The 19308-nt window shown below is 41.6% G+C and overlaps 1 protein-coding gene across 2 annotated transcripts in view; it reads right to left on the bottom strand.

Annotated features, from left to right (window-relative positions):
- Positions 1-18289, bottom strand: part of LOC126996811 (uncharacterized) — a 32451-nt gene extending 14162 nt beyond the window's left edge. For both annotated transcript variants that reach the window (XM_050857671.1, XM_050857673.1), the window contains exons 1-4: positions 17890-18289; positions 16341-16509; positions 16087-16202; positions 14483-14687 (exon numbers count right to left, since the gene is read on the bottom strand). In XM_050857671.1, the coding sequence (XP_050713628.1) occupies positions 14483-14687; positions 16087-16202; positions 16341-16509; positions 17890-18003 (604 nt within the window). In that variant the 5' untranslated portion in view covers positions 18004-18289. The remainder of the gene's footprint in view (positions 1-14482; positions 14688-16086; positions 16203-16340; positions 16510-17889) is intronic.
- Between the last annotated feature and the right edge of the window lie 1019 nt (positions 18290-19308).

Here is a 19308-nt window from a genome sequence, read left to right as displayed (position 1 = left end):
GACTCCAGTCTGCATTATTCAACTTCTTTCAACAGAAGACCCTCTCAACAGGAATTACATTACTCCAGACTGGAGGCTGTAGAACGCTTAACCTCAAACCTTGCTATCATTTCCGATTGGGGTAAAAGGAACCTTGTGTCCTTCAATGCCTCAGAAACCCAGTTTCTCCACGTATCAACTCGACACAATCTTCCAAACACCTATCCCCTATTCTTCGACAACACCCAGCTGTCACCTTCTTCAACACTTAATATCCTCGGTCTATCCTTAGCTCAAAATCTCAACCGGAATATTCTTACTAAATCAGCTTCCTCGAGGTTGGGCGTTCTGAATCGTCTCCGCCAGTTCTTCTCCCCCGCACAGATGCTTTCCATATATAGGGGTCTTGTCCGCTCTCGTATGGAGTATGCATCTCACGTGTGGGGGGGGGGCTCCACTCACACAGCTCTCTTGGACAGAGTGGAGTCTAAGGCTCTTCGTCTCATGAGCTCTTCTCTTACTGACAGCCTTCTACCTCTTGAATTCCGCCGCCATGTTGCTTCTTTTTCTATCTTCTATCGATATTTTCATGCTGACTGCTCTTCTGATCTTGTTAACTGCATGCCTCTCACCCTCCCGCGGCCCCGCTGCACACGACTTTCAACTCATGCTCATCCCTATACTGTCCAAACTCCTTATGCAAGAGTTAACCAGCATCTCCATTCTTTCAGCCTCTTCACTGTTAAACTCTGGAACAGTTTTCCTTCGTCTGTATTTCCTCCTGCTTATGACTTGACCTCTTTCAAGAAGAGTGTATCAAGACACCTCTACACCCGAAATTGACCTCTCTTTTGGCTACTCTTTACGTTTTACTTTTGTGATATATATATATATATATATATATATATATATATATATATATATATATATATATATATATATATATATATCCCATGGGGGTTTATCAGTTTTCCCTATCGGGTGCGTCCCCAGGTGGCGGATAGGGGAGCTCCGAGAGGAGTGGCTGGCTCGCAGACCAACAAACTGATAGGGAAGGAAAACCCTACAAACCGGTGGGCGACAGGGCTAGCAACCCGGCCTTTGCTAATGATTTGCTCGAGAAACTCAAGGACCAGCCTCGGAATCCGGACGGACTTTTGGAACTAGACCTCGGAAACGAAAATGGACCAGGACAACAGACACGATGAAATACAGATTCGGAACTCTAAACGTGGGAACAAATGGGGGAAAAGAGGACGAGATAATTGACATGATGAAGGATAGAAGGACTGACATCTTGGGAATGGCAGAAATGAGAATGAGCGGTAATGAAGTAGGGAGAGATTTGGGTGGAGGATTTACGCTTGCCTATGGAGGAGTTCAGGAGGGAAGAAGAAAACATGGAGTTGGACTTATATTGAGACCTAGACTGTCATCCTTTGTGATGGACATATCGCCAGTAAATGAAATAATTATTTCTACATTCCTCAAAAAAAAAAAAAATACCATACCACAGCAATGATATAGTGAAGAAAAGAAACGAAAATTTTTGGATATGCTTGAGCATCAATTAAGGCAGGTAGAAGACCGAGTTTGTATCATCATGGGAGACTTCAACGCAAGAGTGGGGAGACATAGAGGGGGAGCTGAGGATGTGATGGGACCTTTAGGAGAGGACTTTAGAAATGAAGAAAGCATGAAAATAATGAATGAATTTTTCAAGCATAGAGACCCTCATACGCAAACACTGAACAATTCGACCAATGATCAGTAATTGATTATTTCCTGTCATCTGATAAGATATTAGTTATGGACGTAAAGGTGCTCCCAGGGGTGTCTATGGATTCTGATCATAGATTGTTGGTCATGAACATGAGAATATAGGGAGAAAAAGCTCATATTAAAGAAAAGAGATGCATTATTGACACAACAGGACTGCACGATCCATACAGAAAGGCCCAGTATGTGGTAAAGGTAGAAATGAAGATAGAACAAATGGAAAGAGACGAAGATATGGCTGAGAAATCGCTACAGGAGACCATTTTAGAAGCAGCAAGGGAGAGTTTGAAGACAAAGTACATAGGGGGAACGAGAAAGAGACCCACGCCGTGGTGGACGGAAGAGTTAGGGCGGCAATAAGAACCAAGACTTTGAAGATGAGAACATGGTTGAAGAACAGAACCGCGGCAACAAGAGAGGAATATGTAAGAGCCCGTAATAATGCGGATAAAGTCAAGAGGAGAGCAAAAATGAAACTTCAAAAAAGACAGCAGAAATGTTGCAGGAAGATGTAAATGGAGGAAAGAGAAGGATATATGCCCTTGCAAAAACTTATAGGAAAACTAAAGAAAAGCTATGCAATATTAAGGACGACGAAGGATATGTATTAATGAGGCCCATAGAAATAAACACAAGGTGGACAAATTATTTTGAAGATCTTTTACATACAGAAGTACCTGATATAATTGATGAAAGAGAGGAGGAAGATCCACAAGTGCAGATGTATGAAGACCCAATAACACTTGAAGAGGTGGAGGAAGGTTTGAAAAAGATGAAAAACGGAAAATCACCAGGGGAGGATGAAATCGCAGTAGAGTTAATAAAAGAAGGAGGACCTATATTGAAGGAAAAGCTTCTGGAGCTTTTCAACCAATGTTGGACTGAAGGACGAACACCTGATAGATGGGGAAAAAAACATAATAATCCCCATTTTTAAAGGAAAAGGAGATAACAGCAAGTGTGAAAATTATAGAGGAATCTCTCTAATAGATCACATGGCAAAATTGTACGAGAGGGTGTTGGAAAAGAAGCTGAGAGCAAAAATTGAACCCCAGTTAGAAGAATAATAGTATGGTTACAGGAAGGGAAGAAGTACAACAGATCTCATCTTTGCCCTGAGGATGATAGTAGAAACGACGTGGGAGTACAATAAAAATGCCTATATTGCCTTCATGGACCTGAAGAAGGTATTTGATTCTGTGCCAAATTATGGAAACAGTCTAAAGACAGAATACGACATCAGAGGAAGATTAAGTGCGGCGCTGAGAAGCATGTACACAACATGTAAATGTAACATCAGGACAGGCTACAAAAATGATCAGTGGTTTGACGTCAAGACAGGGGTGAAGCAGGGAAGTGTACTGTCTCCATTGATATTCAAAGCCTTCTTAGACATAATCATAAAATACGTAAAAAATAAGATGGGAGACCTCAAAGGAGATATTATGGCATACGCGGAAGACCTAGCGTGCTGGAGTGAAGAATAAAACAAACTTAGATAAATCCTACAATGCTTTTACCAGTGCCTGAGAGATATGGAGTTAAGTATGAACATTGAAAAGACAAAAATAGTAGCTGTGAATCATGAAGAGAAGGTTAATCGTCAACATAGATGGAAAAGAAATAAAGAATGTAGATAATTACAAATATCTTGGAAGCATATTTACAACTAAAGGGGGAAATAAACAGGAGATCACCGAAAGAATCGCCAAGTACAGCAAAAATGTAGGCGCTCTTTATCCCATTTTAAAGGACCGCTCAATAAACACACAAGTAAAAAAGACAATTTTTGACACTGTGCTTACACCCATTCTCTTGCATGGTGCTGAAACATGGTCTACAACAACAAAAGACGAAAGCAGGATACCAGCCGCGGAAATGAAAACCCTCAGAACCATGATTGCAAAAACAAGAAGGGACAAGATCAGAAACGAAAGAGTGAGAGCCTAAAAAGATTAGAGAGGAGCGGCCGAAAGAGAAGTCAATTTCGGGAGGAGAGGTGTCCTGATACCCTCCTCTTGAAAGAGTTCAAGTCGTAGGGAGGTGGAAATACAGATGAAGGAAGATTGTTCCAGACTTAACCAGCGTAAGGGATGAAAGAGTGACGATGCTGGTTAACTCTTGCATAAGGGGTTTGGGCAGTATAGGGATGAGCTTGAGTAGAAGGTCGTGTGTGGCAAGGCTGCGGGAGGGGGAGAGGCATGTAATTAACAAGTTCAGAAGAGCAGTCAGCGTGAAAATATCGATAGAAGATAGAAAGAGAGGCAACATTGCGGCGGAATTTAAGAGGTAGAAGACTATCAGAAAGAGGAGAGCAGATGAGACGAAGAGCCTTAGACTCCGTTCTGTCCAGAAGAGCTGTGTGAGTGGAGTCGCCCCACACGTGAGATACAAACTCCATACGAGGGCGGACAAGGATCACTAAGAATCAGTTAAGAGAGCAAGAAGATCGCCAGTAGAACGCCCCTTTCGGAACCCATACTGGTGATCAGATTGGTGCTTTTGAATCTTCCGGTTAAGGATTAATTCAAAAGCTTTAGATAGGCAGGAAAGTAAAGTTATAGGGCGGTATTTTGAGGGGTTGCAGCGGTCACCCTTCTTAGGCACAGTCTGTATGAAGGCATACTTCCAGCAGGAAGTAAAGGTAGATGTTGACAGGCAGAGACGAAAGATTTTGCCCAGGCAGGGTGTCAGCACGGAGGCACAGTTTTTTAGGACATAGGAGGCACTACATCAGGTCCATAAACCTTCTGAGACTTGAGGCCAGAGAGGGCATACAATAAATATATATATATATATATATATATATATATATATATATATATATATATATATATATATATATATATATATACACACACACACAGGAGAGAGAGAGAGAGAGAGAGAGAGAGAGAGAGAGAGAGAGAATCTAAATAACAGACATAAAGGAGTCAGAGGGGGGGTGAGTAGGAGGAATATATACAGAGTCGTCCAGAGTGAAGTTGTTGCAGAAAGTCTGAGCAAAGAGTTCAGCCTTAGAGATAGATGAGACGGCGGTGCTGCCGTCAGGGTTAAGGAGAGGAGGGAAAGATGAAGAAGTGAAATTGGAGGAAATATTTTTGGCTAGGTGCCAGAAGTCCCGGGAATAATTAGAAAAAGCAAGGTTTTGACATTTTCTACTTATGAAAGAGGTTTCGGTAAGTCGAAGAATAGATTCTGCACGATTCCGGGCAGAAATGTAAAGATCATGGTTAACGGAAGTTCGAATGCTCTGGTACCTTTTGTGAACTGCCTCTCTATCTTTGACAGCACAATAACAAGCGTGATTAAACCAGGGCTTTTTAGCATGAGGAGTAGAGAAAGTACGTGGAATGTATGGCTCCATTCCGGAGACAATCACCTCCATAATGCGCTGGGCACACACAGAGGGGTCTCCCTCATGGAAGCAGTAATCATTCCATGGGAAATCGGAAAAGTACATCCTCAAGTTGTTCCACCGAGCTGAAGCACAATGCCAAAAGCATCGCCTCCTCGGTGGGTCGAGAGGATGTACAGGAACGAGAGGACAGGATACATAAATAAAGTTGTGATCGGAGGAGCCCAACGGAGAGAACAGTTTGACAGAGTAAGCAGAAGGATTAGATGTAAGGAAAAGGTCAAGTATGTTGCGCCTGTCTCCAAGACGGTCGGGAATACGTGTAGGGTGCTGAACAAACTGCTATAGGTCGTTGAGGAGAGTAAAGTTGTAGGCTTGTTCACCAGGCTGGTCAGTTAAAAAGAGGATGAAAGCCAAAGCTGGTGGTGAACATTGAAATCTCCCAAGATGGAGATTCCAGCGAAGGCAGAGTGGGTCCAGATGTGCTCCACTTTAGAGTTCAAGTAGTCAAAGAATTTTACATAGTTAGTAGAATTAGGTGAGACATAAACAGCACAGATGTATTTAGTAATAGAATGACAATGAAGTCTTAGCCAGATGGTGGAAAATTCTAAAGAGTCAAGGTCGTGTGGACGAAAGCAGGTGATGTCATTGTGCACATAGGCGCAATATCCAGCTTTGAATTTAAATTTAGGATAGAGACAGTAGGAGGGAACATAATAGAGATTGCTGTCAGTAGCCTCAGAAACCTGTGTTTCGGTGAGGAAGTGAAGATGAGGTTTAGAGGAGAGATGGTGTTCCAGAGAATGAAAAAAAAAAAAAAATAGAACGAAGACCGCGAATGTTTCAGAAATTGATACGAGAGAGGTTCGAGGAGTTACAAAGTTACCTCTGAAGTCGGTAGCCAGAAGGGGAGTCCTCCCTGGGGGAATTTGTGGTCCCTTCCCCAGGCGGGGACTCAGAGGCACTAAATTTGTATAACCATTTTGAATATTGAATTTTGGGAAAAGGTGTGTATGTTGTGTGAATGTGGTGTAGTGTGGATAGAGAGAGGATCTGTCATTAGAGATCATGCTGAACTACTCTCTGGTGTTGATGAGACAATAGGGAAACGTTTAGTGAGGACATAGGAGGGTCTTTGGTGGGTTTTAACACCCTCCTCACTTCCCATATATACCTCACCGGGAGTGGCTTGCGCCCGTTTCGTTAGGTGTCTTCCTACCAATATATATATATATATATATATATATATATATATATATATATATATATATATATATATATATATATATATATATATATATATATATATTTTTTTTTTTTTTTTTTACGTCGTTGCCTGTTGCGCCGGTAGGCATCTTCCTGGTGGGGCCTGATGGTCGGCCCAAAGCTTCTTCCAGGTGGGGCCTGATGGTCGGCCCAGCCCGTTCTGGCGCAGGCGAGTGTTTATAGTGGCGCCATCTTGCATTGGCTCATGCTGCCCCCCGGAACTCGTTCTTGATTCGCTTAGACGGCTTCCTCTAGAGTCCGGGTTGATGGGTGGTCTTCAGGACAGCATGTGGGTAGTTTTAAGCCACTCGGCGGTGACTGAAAAATCCGAGTGGTAGTGTGGGGATTCGAACCCGCGTCGTCCATCACGCGGTGAATGTGGGCCCAGTACGCTACCAGTTCGGCCACCGCCTATATCTATATCTATATCTATCTATCTATCTATCTATCTATCTATCTATCTATCTATCTATATATATATATATATATATATATATATATATATATATATATATATATATATATATATATATATATATATATATATGTGTGTGTGTGTGTATATATATATATATATATATATATATATATATATATATATATATATATATATATATATATATATATATATATATATATATATATATGTGTGTGTGTGTGTGTGTGTGTGTGTGTGTGTATATATATATATATATATATATATATATATATATATATATATATATATATATATATATATATATATATATATATATTCTTCCTTAACCCTGACGGAGTACTGCCGTCTCATCTATCGTTAAGACTGAACTCTTCGCTCAAACTTTCTGTAAGAACTCCACCCTGGACGATTCTGGGCATTTTCCTCCTACTCATCCCCCCTCTGACTCTTTCATGCCTGTTATTAAGATTCTTAAGAATGATGTCTTCTATGCCCTCTTTGGCCTCAACTCTCAGAAGGCTTATGGACCTGATGGAGTACCTCCTATTGTCCTTAAAAACTGTGCTTCCGTGCTGACACCCTGCCTGGTCAAACTCTTTCGTCTCTGCCTACCAACATCTACCTTTCCTTCCTGCTGGAAGTATGCCTTTGTACAGCCTGTGCCTAAGAAGGGTGACCGTTCCAATCCCTCAGACTAACGCCCTATAGTTTTACTTTCCTGTCTATCTAAAGCTTTTGAATCAATCCTTAACAGGAAGAGTCAAAAAGCACCTTTCCACTTCTAACCGTCTATCTTATCGCCAGTATGGGTTCCACAAGGGGCGTTCTACTGGCGATCTTCTTGCTCTCTTAACTGACTCTTGGTCATCCTCTCTTAGCCGTTTCGGTGAAACTTTCTCAGTTGCGCTAGACATATCGAAAGGATATATCGAAAGCACAAGTCTTTGCTTTATAAACTGATCTCTTACGGATTCTATCACTCTCTGTTCCTTTATCTCCAGTTTCCTTTCCGGACGTTCTATCTCTGCGGTGGCAGATGGTCACTGTTCTTCCCCTAAACCTATCAACAGTGGTGTTCCACAGGGCTCTGTCCTATCACCCACTCTCTTCCTGTTATTTATCAATGGTCTTCTTTCCATGACAAACTGTCCTATCCACTTATACGCCGACGACTCCACTCTGCATTATTCAACTTCTTTCAAAAGAAGGCCGTCCCAACAGGAAGTACACGACTCCAGACTAGAAGCTGCAGAACGTTTAACCTCAGACTTTGCTATCATTTCCGATTGGGGCAGAAGGAACCTTGTGTCCTTCAATGCCTCAAAAACTCAATTTCCCCACCAATCAACTCGACACAATCTTCCAAACACCTATCCCCTATTCTTCGACAACACTCAGCTGTTACCTTCTTCAACACTAAATATCCTCGGTCTATCCTTAACTCAAAATCTCAACTGGAAGCTTTATATCTCCTCTCTCGCTAAATCAGCTTCCTCGAGGTTAGGCGTTCTGTATCGTCTCCACCAGTTCTTCTCCCCCGCACAGTTACTATCCATATACATGGGCCTTGTCCGCCCTCGTATGGAGTATGCATCTCACGCGTGGGGTGCTCAACTCACACAGCTCTTCTGGACAGAGTGGAATCTAAGGTTTCTCGTCTCATCAGCTCTCCTCCTCCTACTGATAGTCTTCTACCTCTAAAATTCCGTCGCGATGTTTCCTCTCTATTTTCTATCGCTACTTTCACGCTGACTGCTCTTCTGAACTTGCTAACTGCATGCCTCCCCTCCCTCCCGGGGCCCCGCTGCACACGACTTTCTACTCATGTTCATCCCTTTACTGTCCAAACCACTTATGCAAGAGTAAACCAGCATCTTCAATCTTTCATCCCTCACGCTGGTAAACTCTGGAACAATCTTCCTTCATCTGCATTTCCTCCTGCCTACGACTTGAACTCTTTCAAAAGGAGGGTATCAGGACACCTCTCCTCCCGAAATTGACCTCTCTTTCGGCCACCTCTTTTTGATTATTTCTAAAGGAGCAGCGAGTAGCGGGCTTTTTTAAGTATTGTTTCCTTTTTCTGTGCCCTTGAGCTGTCTCCTTTGTTGTAAAAAAAAAAAAAAAAAATATATATATATATATATATATATATATATATATATATATATATATATATATATATATATATATATATATATATATATATATATATATATATATATATATATATATATATATATATATATATATATATATATATATATATATATATATATATATATATATATATATATATATATATATATATATATATATATATATATATATATATATATATATATATATATATATATATATATATATATATATATATATATATATATATATATATATATATATATATATATATATATATATATATATATATATATATATATATATATATATATATATATATATATATATATATATATATATATATATATATATATATATATATATATATATATATATATATTCTTTTTTTTACAACAAAGATGACAGCCCATGGGCACACAAAAAAAGGAAACAGTAATAAAAAAGCCCGCTACTCTTTGCTCCTAAAAAGAATCAAAAGAGGTGGCCGAAAGAGAGGTCAATTTCGGGAGGAGAGGTGTCCTGATACCCTCTTGAAAAAGTTCAAGTCGTGAGGGATGAAAAAGTGAAGATAGCTGGTTAACTCGTGCGTATGGGATTTGGATTGTATAGGGATGAGCATGAGTAGAACGTCGCGTGCAGCACGGCCGCGGGAGGGGGGAAGGCATGCAGTTACCAAGTTCAGAAGAGCAGTCAGCGTAAAAATAACGATAGAAGATAGAAAGAGAGGCAACATGGCGGCGGAAATTAAGAGGTAGAAGACTATCAATAAGAGGAAGAGAGCTGATGAGACGAAGAGCCTTAAGGTCCACTCTGTCCAAGAGAGCTGTATGAGTGGAGACCCCCCACACATGAGATGCATACTCCATACGAGGGCGGACAAGGCCCCTGTATATGGATAGCAACAGTGCGGGGAAGGAGATCTGGCGGAGACGATACAGAACGCCCAACCTCGAGGAATATGATTTAGTGAGAAAGGAGATGTGAAGTTTCCAGTTAAGATTTTGAGTTAAGGATAGACCGAGGAGGACAGCTGAGTGTTGTCGAAGAATAGGGGATAGGTGTTTGGAAGATTGTGTCGAGTTGATAGGTGGAGAAATTGGGTTTTTGAGGCATTGAAGGACACAAGGTTCCTTTTACCCCAATCGGAAATTATAGTAAGGTCTGAGGTTAAGCGTTCTGCAGCCTGCAGCCTGGAGTCATGTAATTCCTGTTGAGAGGTCTTCTGTTGAAATAAGTTGAATAATGCAGAGTGGAGTCATCAGCGTATGAGTGGATAGGACAATTTGTTATGGAAAGAAGATCATTGATGAATAACAGGAAGAGAGTGGGTGATAGAACAGAGCCCTGTGGAACACCACTGTTGATGGGTTTAGGGGAAGAACAGTGACCGTCTACCAAAGCAGAGATAGAACGGCAGGAAAGGAAACTGGATATAAAGGAAGAGAGAAAAGGATAGAATCCGAAAGAGGGCAGTTTATATATATATATATATATATATATATATATATATATATATATATATATATATATATATATATATATATATATATATATATGTGTGTGTGTGTGTGTGTGTGTGTGTGTTTTTACAGCAGAGGAGTCAGGTCAAGGGCATAAAAAAAGGTAACAAATGTAAAAAAAAAAAAAAACGCTACTCACTGCTCCTAAAAAAGAGTTAGAGGAGTGGCCGAAAGATAGGTCAATTTCGGGAGGAGAGGTGTCCTGATACCCTCTTCTTGAAAGAGTTCAAGTCGTAGGCAGGAGAAAATACAGCTGAAGGGAGATTGTTCCAAAGTTTACCAGCGTGAGGGATGAAAGAGTGAATATGTTGGTTAACTCTTGCGTAAGGGATTTGGACAGTAATTGGATGAGTTTGAGTAGAAAGTCGTGTGTGACGAGGCCGCGGGAGTGGGGGAGGCATGCAGTTAGCAAGTTCAGAAGAGCAGTCAGCATGAAAATATAGATAGAAGATAGAAAGAGAGGCAACATAGCGGCGAAATTTAAGAAGTAAAAGACTATCAGTAAGAGGAGGAGAGCTGATGAGACGAAGAGCCTTAGGCTCCAATCTGTCCATGAGAGCTGTGTGAGTGGATATGAGATGCATACTCCATATATTTATGTGTGAATATATATATATATATATATATATATATATATATATATATATATATATATATATATATATATATATATATATATATATATATATATATATATATATATATATATATATATATATATATATCATAGACTTCACAATCTCTTGACGGGAAACGGGGCGCGGGGCCGATTCGCAGGGGGCCGATTTTCAAAAATTTAAAATTTAAATATTTTCAAAACCAAAGCAGCTAGCGACCTGAAACTAAAACAGGCACCTCCCTTAGGCATATATGAGTCTCCATGAGCAGCGGTATCAAAAAATTCAAAGTCGTTCCCTAATAAAATCCCGATTAATTGTTTTTTATATAAGTATAACAAAACTTAAAAAGGCTATAAAATCCTCAGATTTTACGCTAGATGCACAAACATCACCAAATGCAGAGATAATCACTTATATTTTCAGAATCAATAGCAATATTTAGCATATCTTATAAGATTTTGCCTGAAATAGCTACTTATTTTTTTTTCTATTTAGTGCAATTTTTACGTAAGTTTTTAACATCTAATAAATCACTTAATTTTCACATTAGAAACTTAATACTTGAGGAAAGCATGCAGAAACATCTTAATTTTACTCAACAAAAGCAAAATATTCATTTTTCTATATACAATCACAACTTATTTTGGTTGAATTCCGATGTCACTATTGCCGCAGCACGTCTTGCCGGCTATCTGGCCCTCGTCCATTAACAATCACTTTAGCCTTTTGGCCTATGACTTGTGGGCCCCGGTCAGTTTCCTGGACTTGTACACGTCCCTGTTCCTCGCCGTCTCCTTCCTGCCCTCCTCGATACTGCTCCTCTTCCTGCCGGTCGGCTGCTTCAAGGCCTTGTTCTTCCTCGCTTCTGAGGTCACGTCCTTGGAGAAATTAGCACCGAAACAGTTGAAGAGGGACCTGCTGATGTGCGGCAAGATGGTGTTGGCCAGGTTGTGCCCCTCCTGGCACCTGTACCCCTGCAAGGTCGGGTCTGAGGCCGCCAGGAACTCCAGGAGGTGCCTGAACCCGTCCCTGTGGCGCATGGCAAGGGAGGAACCTCAACCTGCGCTCCTTCTTGTCCTCCCTGCACATCAGGGAGTCCCACAGCGACATCCCGAAGGACGCCATGTGGGCCATTGGGAGATGGCCGCTTCAGGACCGCCCGGCCCGTCTCCAGCTCTCCCCTGTCGACCAGCTCGACCAGGGCGTCGAACATCACAGAGGGCGGGTCGCCCCTCTCGAGCTCCACGGTAATCTTCATCTCCTCCTGCTGGGCAAGCTCCTGCTTGCAGCACTCGGCCACAGAGGAGTTGGCCTGGACCTTCCTGGCCAGGTAGCCGGCGTAGTTGCCGACCGCGGCGAGGAGCAACTCGTCCGTCGGCGGGTCCGGCTGGTCGTCGGCCAGCTCCCTGGCAAGCTGGGCCAAGATCACCTCGTCGTCCTCCTTCTCCTCTGCCTTGGCCCGGTCCAGGTCGGCCTGCACGTCCCCGGGGAAGAACCCGACGAGCTTCAGCAAATGCAGGCGCTGGGCCAACCTGTTGCTCACCATGAAGTTCTGCACACAACACTGAGTCACTGCACTGATGGCGTAGTACGGCTCCTCCACAGTTTACTCCACGGGGTCGCGGCGTCCTCATATCTTGTGTCTCCTCCGTCACTTCCACTCGATCCACTGCCGTCTGTGTCTTCTTGTATCGTCCTCTGGATCCTTGCAGTTGTGGGGAAGGGTACAGAGACGATGAATAACTGTAGGTCCTTTACTTGGAGAGTAAACAGAGGCAGGACAGCGATAATCCTTTACAGAGGGGAAGTGCCCAGCTGACTGCGTGCCTAAGGCGAGTTAGGCGACGCGGGAACTGAGCTGAGTTGCCATGTAGGCACTAACTAAACGTACATTTCTTGTTTCCTAATACGTAAAACTGTGGACTCCACTATCCTACAGTTATCATTCATTTTACGTAAAGATTTCAACCTAAAGTTACGCAAATTTGCCATTTTTTACACAACGTTTTCAAAGTGCACGCATGGTGCTATTTTATATAAGTTACCTTGAATCCTCGACCAAATCACTCTAGAGACACTTCTGCCTGCTTGTATGCACTAAAACTTGAAGATTTCGTCCTGTTTCCACTTAAATTCGGAGTAAGAACGCAGAGTGTGTTTGAGTTGTCGCAGTGAAAGTCGCCATAACAATCGGCCCCTTACGCGAAGCCAGCGCGCCAAGACTGAAGAGATTTCCCGTCAACTAGTTGTGAAGTCTATATATATATATATATATATATATATATATATATATATATATATATATATATATATATATATATATATATGTAGGGTAGGGTAGGCGGTGGCTGAGTAGTAGCGTGCTGGGCTCACATTCACCACATGATGGACGACGCGAGTTCGAATCCCCACGCTACCACCTCGGATTTTTCAGTCACCGCCGAGTGGCCTAAGACTACCCACATACTGTCCTGAAGACCACCCATCAACCCGGACTCTAGAGGAAACCGTCGAAGTGAATCAAGGAGTTCCGAGGGGCAGCATGAGCCAAGAGAAGATAGCGCCACTATAAACATTTGTCTGCGCCATGACGGGCTGGGGTCGAACACCATCCAGGCCCCTCAGGCAAGCCTACCGGCTCTATAGGCGTAGACGTTAAAAAAAAATAAAAAATGTAAATATATATATATATATATATATATATATATATATATATATATATATATATATATATATATATATATATATATCTCTCTATCTATCTCTCTATCTATATCTCTCTCTCTCTCTCTCTCTCTCTCTCTCTCTCTCTCTCTCTCTCTCTCTCTCTCTCTCTCTCTCTCTCTCTCTCTCTCTATATATATATATATATATATATATATATATATATATATATATATATATATACAAAACAATCATAGTTCATTCCCCTCCTTTAATTTGCGTTAAGGTTAAAAGTAGGTAAGGTACGTAAAATTAGAAACATATCATTATTTGGTTCTGGCCCTGTTAAGCATCTTTATCCTATTTGTCCTTGTTCACTTTGAGTGTGAGAACCAATTGATAGCGTGGGGCACAGATACATTACAACAGCCAAGATAGCACAGTGTACCCTTCCCACGTTTCCCCAATTACCCATTTATCTATCATCTATAAAGGTAGGATAAGCAGCTTCGTAGGCTGATTGGCGACTGCCCAGGCTGTGATTTGAACCCAGACCCGGAGATCTGTTGTTAGGCACGGTAACCACTGCACCACTCAGATGCGTCCATAGAAAAATAACTAATATAAAATTTTATGCAAGCAAATGAAACATTCAAAATGAAATATATTTTTGTTTTACTTACACACACACACACACACACACACAGACACTCACAGTTCGCTGGCCGCACTCTCTCCGGCGCCACCTGCTCTGCCTTGGGGGTATGGGTCTTCATGATGAGCGATGTCCGATGGCCGCGACCTCGCGCGTGAGAAGCAAACATCGCTAGCACGTAGTCCCGTCCAGGCGCCAAGGACGTCAGATTGAAACGCGGCTCACTGTTGTTGTAAGCGGCCACCATCCTCCCGGCCTCACGTACCTGCAAGGCGACACACTTATGGCCATTAACACAATTCCTTGAGACCCGCAATGTTTATACCCCTATCTCTTAATTTTCATTTGCCACTGAAGCACCCATTCCTGTCCTGACGTTTTCAAGAGTTCTGCTTGATTCTACTTTTTCTCTATTATATCGAAATTATTCCCCAAGTGCGTATTAGTTTTCAGTAAACTCTATGTATGTAATCCAAACTCCATTTATTTTAAGTCCTACGAATTATTACATTAAGTCTAATGGGGAATATTCAGAGTTGCCAGCAAACGCGTGTCAGCAATGAATAAGTTATTGTGTCCCCAAAAGCTTGGAAATGTTCTTTCAATTATCGTAAATTACCTTTTTCTCTGGGACTTGTAACAATTACACTTTAGTACAATGAGTGACACTTGTTAATAATAATGTAGCTGGTCATTTTTGTTGTTATAATAATTGTTAAACGAAAGAAAATAAATGCCGTGCTGAAGCCTATACCCTCATAAAAAATCGTTCCTACATGAAAGCCCTACAAAATCAAGCAGAAATGGGCTTAAAAAAAAAATGTCATTACAATATTTGCTAAGTACCTAGATGTATCAGTGTCGCCGTCGACGAAATTTATCAAACACATTAGGGCGTCAGACACCTCACCCCCAACACAAGGACTGCCAGGTGTTTGTGTTTCAGTGAGGACAGCGCCTTCCGCTTCCATTATCTTATACTCCGCCCTTAGCTGACTGTTGGTTGTTGTGTGAGATGAACCAAAACCTTGGGTGGATGCCTACCGCTATCTGGAGCGTGGACAGGTTAAAGGTGATGGCGTTTAAGGCCAGAAGTTGAGGGCGGAGTGAAACACTATTGGACGGAAGCCAATGTCGCATACGGGCATTAAACAACGGAGGCTGCGCTTTCTGTTGAGATGCCTGACGCCCTGATGCTTTTGATAAATTACGCCAAAGGCGACACTGATACATTCTAAGCAGATACTCAGCAAATACTGTAATGTAATTAGATTTTTTTTAAAAGCTTATTTATACTTGATTTCTTAAGGCATTCCTAACAGAACGATTTTTGATGAGGACATGCTCCCGCACGGCATTTATTTGCTCACGTTTACCAATAAATAAAACAACGAGAATGATCAGCTTCATTTTCATTAACAACAGTGTCACTTATTTTACTTAAGTGTAATTGCTACAAGTTCCAGAGAAACACAGGTAATTAACGATAAATGAAAGAACATTTCAAGCTCTTGGGGACTCAATAACCTATTCGCTGACCACACCTGAGATCTATGAATATATCCCATTCCTTTCTTGAATAATCACTCACACTTTCAGCGTTACACTATGTCTTGTATGTCTCTGTTTTCATTAGATAATCACAAGTCGAGGAGAACACACACCTCGATGTGATACATTTGGGGCAGCTGACCGACAGCGGCACCAGGCGAGCACGTGACAGCGGCTGAGTCAGTAGTTACGTCATGATAGTAGCAGCCAATCAAGGTGCTCGGCTGCTCTGGAGAGACACAAACGGTAAACAATTAACACCGGGGAGCTGGATATCACCGCCATGCATCACAACGAAACAAAATTTCACTTCGAAGCAACTTCAAAGATATGCATTACAAAATGGCCTGCCACATATAATTACTACCTATGAGCAGGATACTAAAGAAGCATGGATGGTCGGCGGGCCCCACGTCGTTTTCAGGCAAGCACTCCGCCATCTGACCTCTATTGCCTCCACCGAGCGATGTGTTCTCTGCCCTCAGGAAACCAATGGAGCGTAGACCGTCGTCCTCGTGTCTCAGTTTCACACGAACCTTAAGAAGAAGAAGGAAGTGAGAGGAGTCCTTATAGTAAACATATAACGGGTAAATTAATGCTCAGATAAATGAACTGGTATCTAATTGAAAAGAAACCGGTCTGTGCGTACCGTTGGCTGCTATGTTCCAGTGGCTGCTACGTACCACTAGTGGCTGCTATGTACCATCCATGGCTGCTATGCACCATAGCTGCTGTGTACAATCAGCAGCTGTTATGTACCATAAACCAAATAGGCCATATAGGCCTAATGTCTTTTGTGTGTTATATATTGACAGCGATAACACAGAAAAAAAAGCAAGCTATCATTTACGTAGTTTATTATTTACTTCAGACTATATAAGTCAATATATACTTAATCTTATTGCTTTTCTTTATAGACATAAATTTTCTTTAGAGTATGCAATTGAATTTCATGCTAATATTGATATAAAACATAAATCTTGGATGCTGTACTAATAAAGACTGATGAAAAATATTCTTACATGATTTTACCTAATTAAGACATAAACAAATCCTATTTGACTTTATCTCTACTTGGTAGTTGGTACTGTACACAGTAGCATTGTTCGGTACATAAAAGCTGAAGCCGTACATAGCAGCCCTGCAATGGTACATATAAACCAAAGCAGCGGTACCAAGCAGCCGGTACCTAGTAGCTTGAATTCAATCTAAATAATTGACTGAAGGACTGAGTAGTTGACACTTCGAAATGCGTGGTATGTCGGGACCCAAAAGTTGAATACAGATAGTCAGAACACATCAATTGACATGTGGACGAGGATAATTTGATAAGTGGCTAAATTAATGTCTAGTGGTTGTTTGTGAAAGCGTGAGGTAAAAATAAAACACAAGCGAACATGACCGATAAAACAAAAATAAATCTGATTAGCCTAATGGCTGACTTAATTCTTCATTACATAACTGAACGGCTGACAACGAAAATACAAAATATTTAACAATCAAATGGCTTGTTAGAGCATTTTAACATCGAACCATCTTATTTGCAAATCAACCAGTCACTCATTCCATAATTTTACTGCATCGCCTCCGTGGTCTAGTGGTTATCATGTCTAGCTACGAATCCGCAAGCCCGGATTAGAATCCTAGCCCGGGAAGTCGGCGTGCAGCTCACTCAGCTCTCGGGCTGGTTGATATTTGGGTACCTGGGGAAACCTGGGGAAGGTAAACTGTGGTAACCCGTACGTCACACTGACCCTGTGTCCCGGGGTAGAGTTCTTCCCATCACAGGCACAAGGGCCAATGTGACGAAGATGAACACCGCGGCCACGCGAATTTATCGCATATGCCCCCAACTTTAACTTTTACCTTCTCCCATTCTTTCGTACTTTCATTCATCCTTTCATCTTAGCCCTTACCTGGCCAGCACTTGATGAGAAGGACGATGAGAAACTCTCCCAAGAGTAGGAAACATGTGGTGGAGATGCTCTTACGCGACACTCCATCTCCACAACTTCCCCCACCACGGCCATAACTTCCCGCACACCCTCCCACACGCACACAGGAGCATCTACAGAAGGAGGGAAAAGGGAGGAGGAACAACATCGTTATAATGAAAGAAATCCAAATAACAAGATAAGCTGTTCGTTCCGTGGTCATCAGAAATCCTCCTCTCGAAATTTTGCCATCAGACATTTTCACGGCTTTATCAATGTATTTACCAGTTTCTTAATTCTTAAAAGGTATTTCACATTTTAGAGAGCAGGGTAGAAAATAAGAACATGAGAAGTTTCTGTGACCATGTGAATTCCTTTTTGAATAGTCAAATTAGAGGAATTAAACTTAAATTAAATTAAATTCGAATCGTAGCTATTTAATCCTTACTAATTCAAGCAAAGGCTAATTTGAAGAATTCTGAAACGTGCAAAGGTTTTGATAAAAAAAAAGCTTTTATTTTTTTAATATTTTCATTAGAAAACAAGGCACAGATACACGGGCGAGCGCCACAAACACACACACAAACTCACACACACACACACACACTCACACACACACACACACACACACACACACACACACACACACACACGCGCGCGCGCGTTCATCATCCTCCTCCTCATCATCATCATAATCAACAACGACAACAGACTCGCAATATTACGAATGCATAAGTATAATTACCATCCCCTGAGACTAGGTCAAGATTTAAAAAAGCAATTCCACTGAGCTAGTCTCCGATCCCCAAAGCTATACCTTAAGCACCTTCCTTGAGTTGAGGTGCTTGAATTGAAAGCTTAACCTTTTATCTCGTCCAACCTTATTGCACTCACCTGTGGGGGAGTCCATTCACACAGCCCTCTTCGACAGAGTGGAGTCTAAGGCTGGGTTCACACGTGACACTTTTAGTGATCAGTGGCCGCCACAAATAGTGGCCACCACAAAAAATGGTCGCCACGAAAAATGGTGGGTAGGTGCACCATGCACACGAGCCACTCGGTGGCAGCCACTAATGAGGTCAGCGCGTAGCGTTATGGATCTCGTAGGGGCAGCAGCTGTCTGTGCTCTCCTGGCAAAAAGCGCTGAAGAAAGTACTGCCATGGGTTCACCTCATATATACTTAGCAACAGACTACTGCGTGAAGCATTCCACACATTAAAAGAACACGATATTTTTTTTACTACTTCAGGAGGCCACAGGATAGGTTTAATCATCTTATGACAATAATTGGTCCACGTATAACACGGCAGGACATCAACATGAAGAATTGTGTCCCAGTAGAAGAGAGACTTGCTGTAATTTTAATATAAGACTGAACATGAAGAATATTAAGTCACATT

The sequence above is a fragment of the Eriocheir sinensis genome, chromosome 11, assembly GCF_024679095.1.
Source record: "Eriocheir sinensis breed Jianghai 21 chromosome 11, ASM2467909v1, whole genome shotgun sequence".
Taxonomy (NCBI): Eukaryota; Metazoa; Arthropoda; class Malacostraca; order Decapoda; family Varunidae; genus Eriocheir; species Eriocheir sinensis.
Note: the sequence above shows the minus strand (reverse complement) of the source record. Positions and strands in the feature narration are given on the sequence as shown.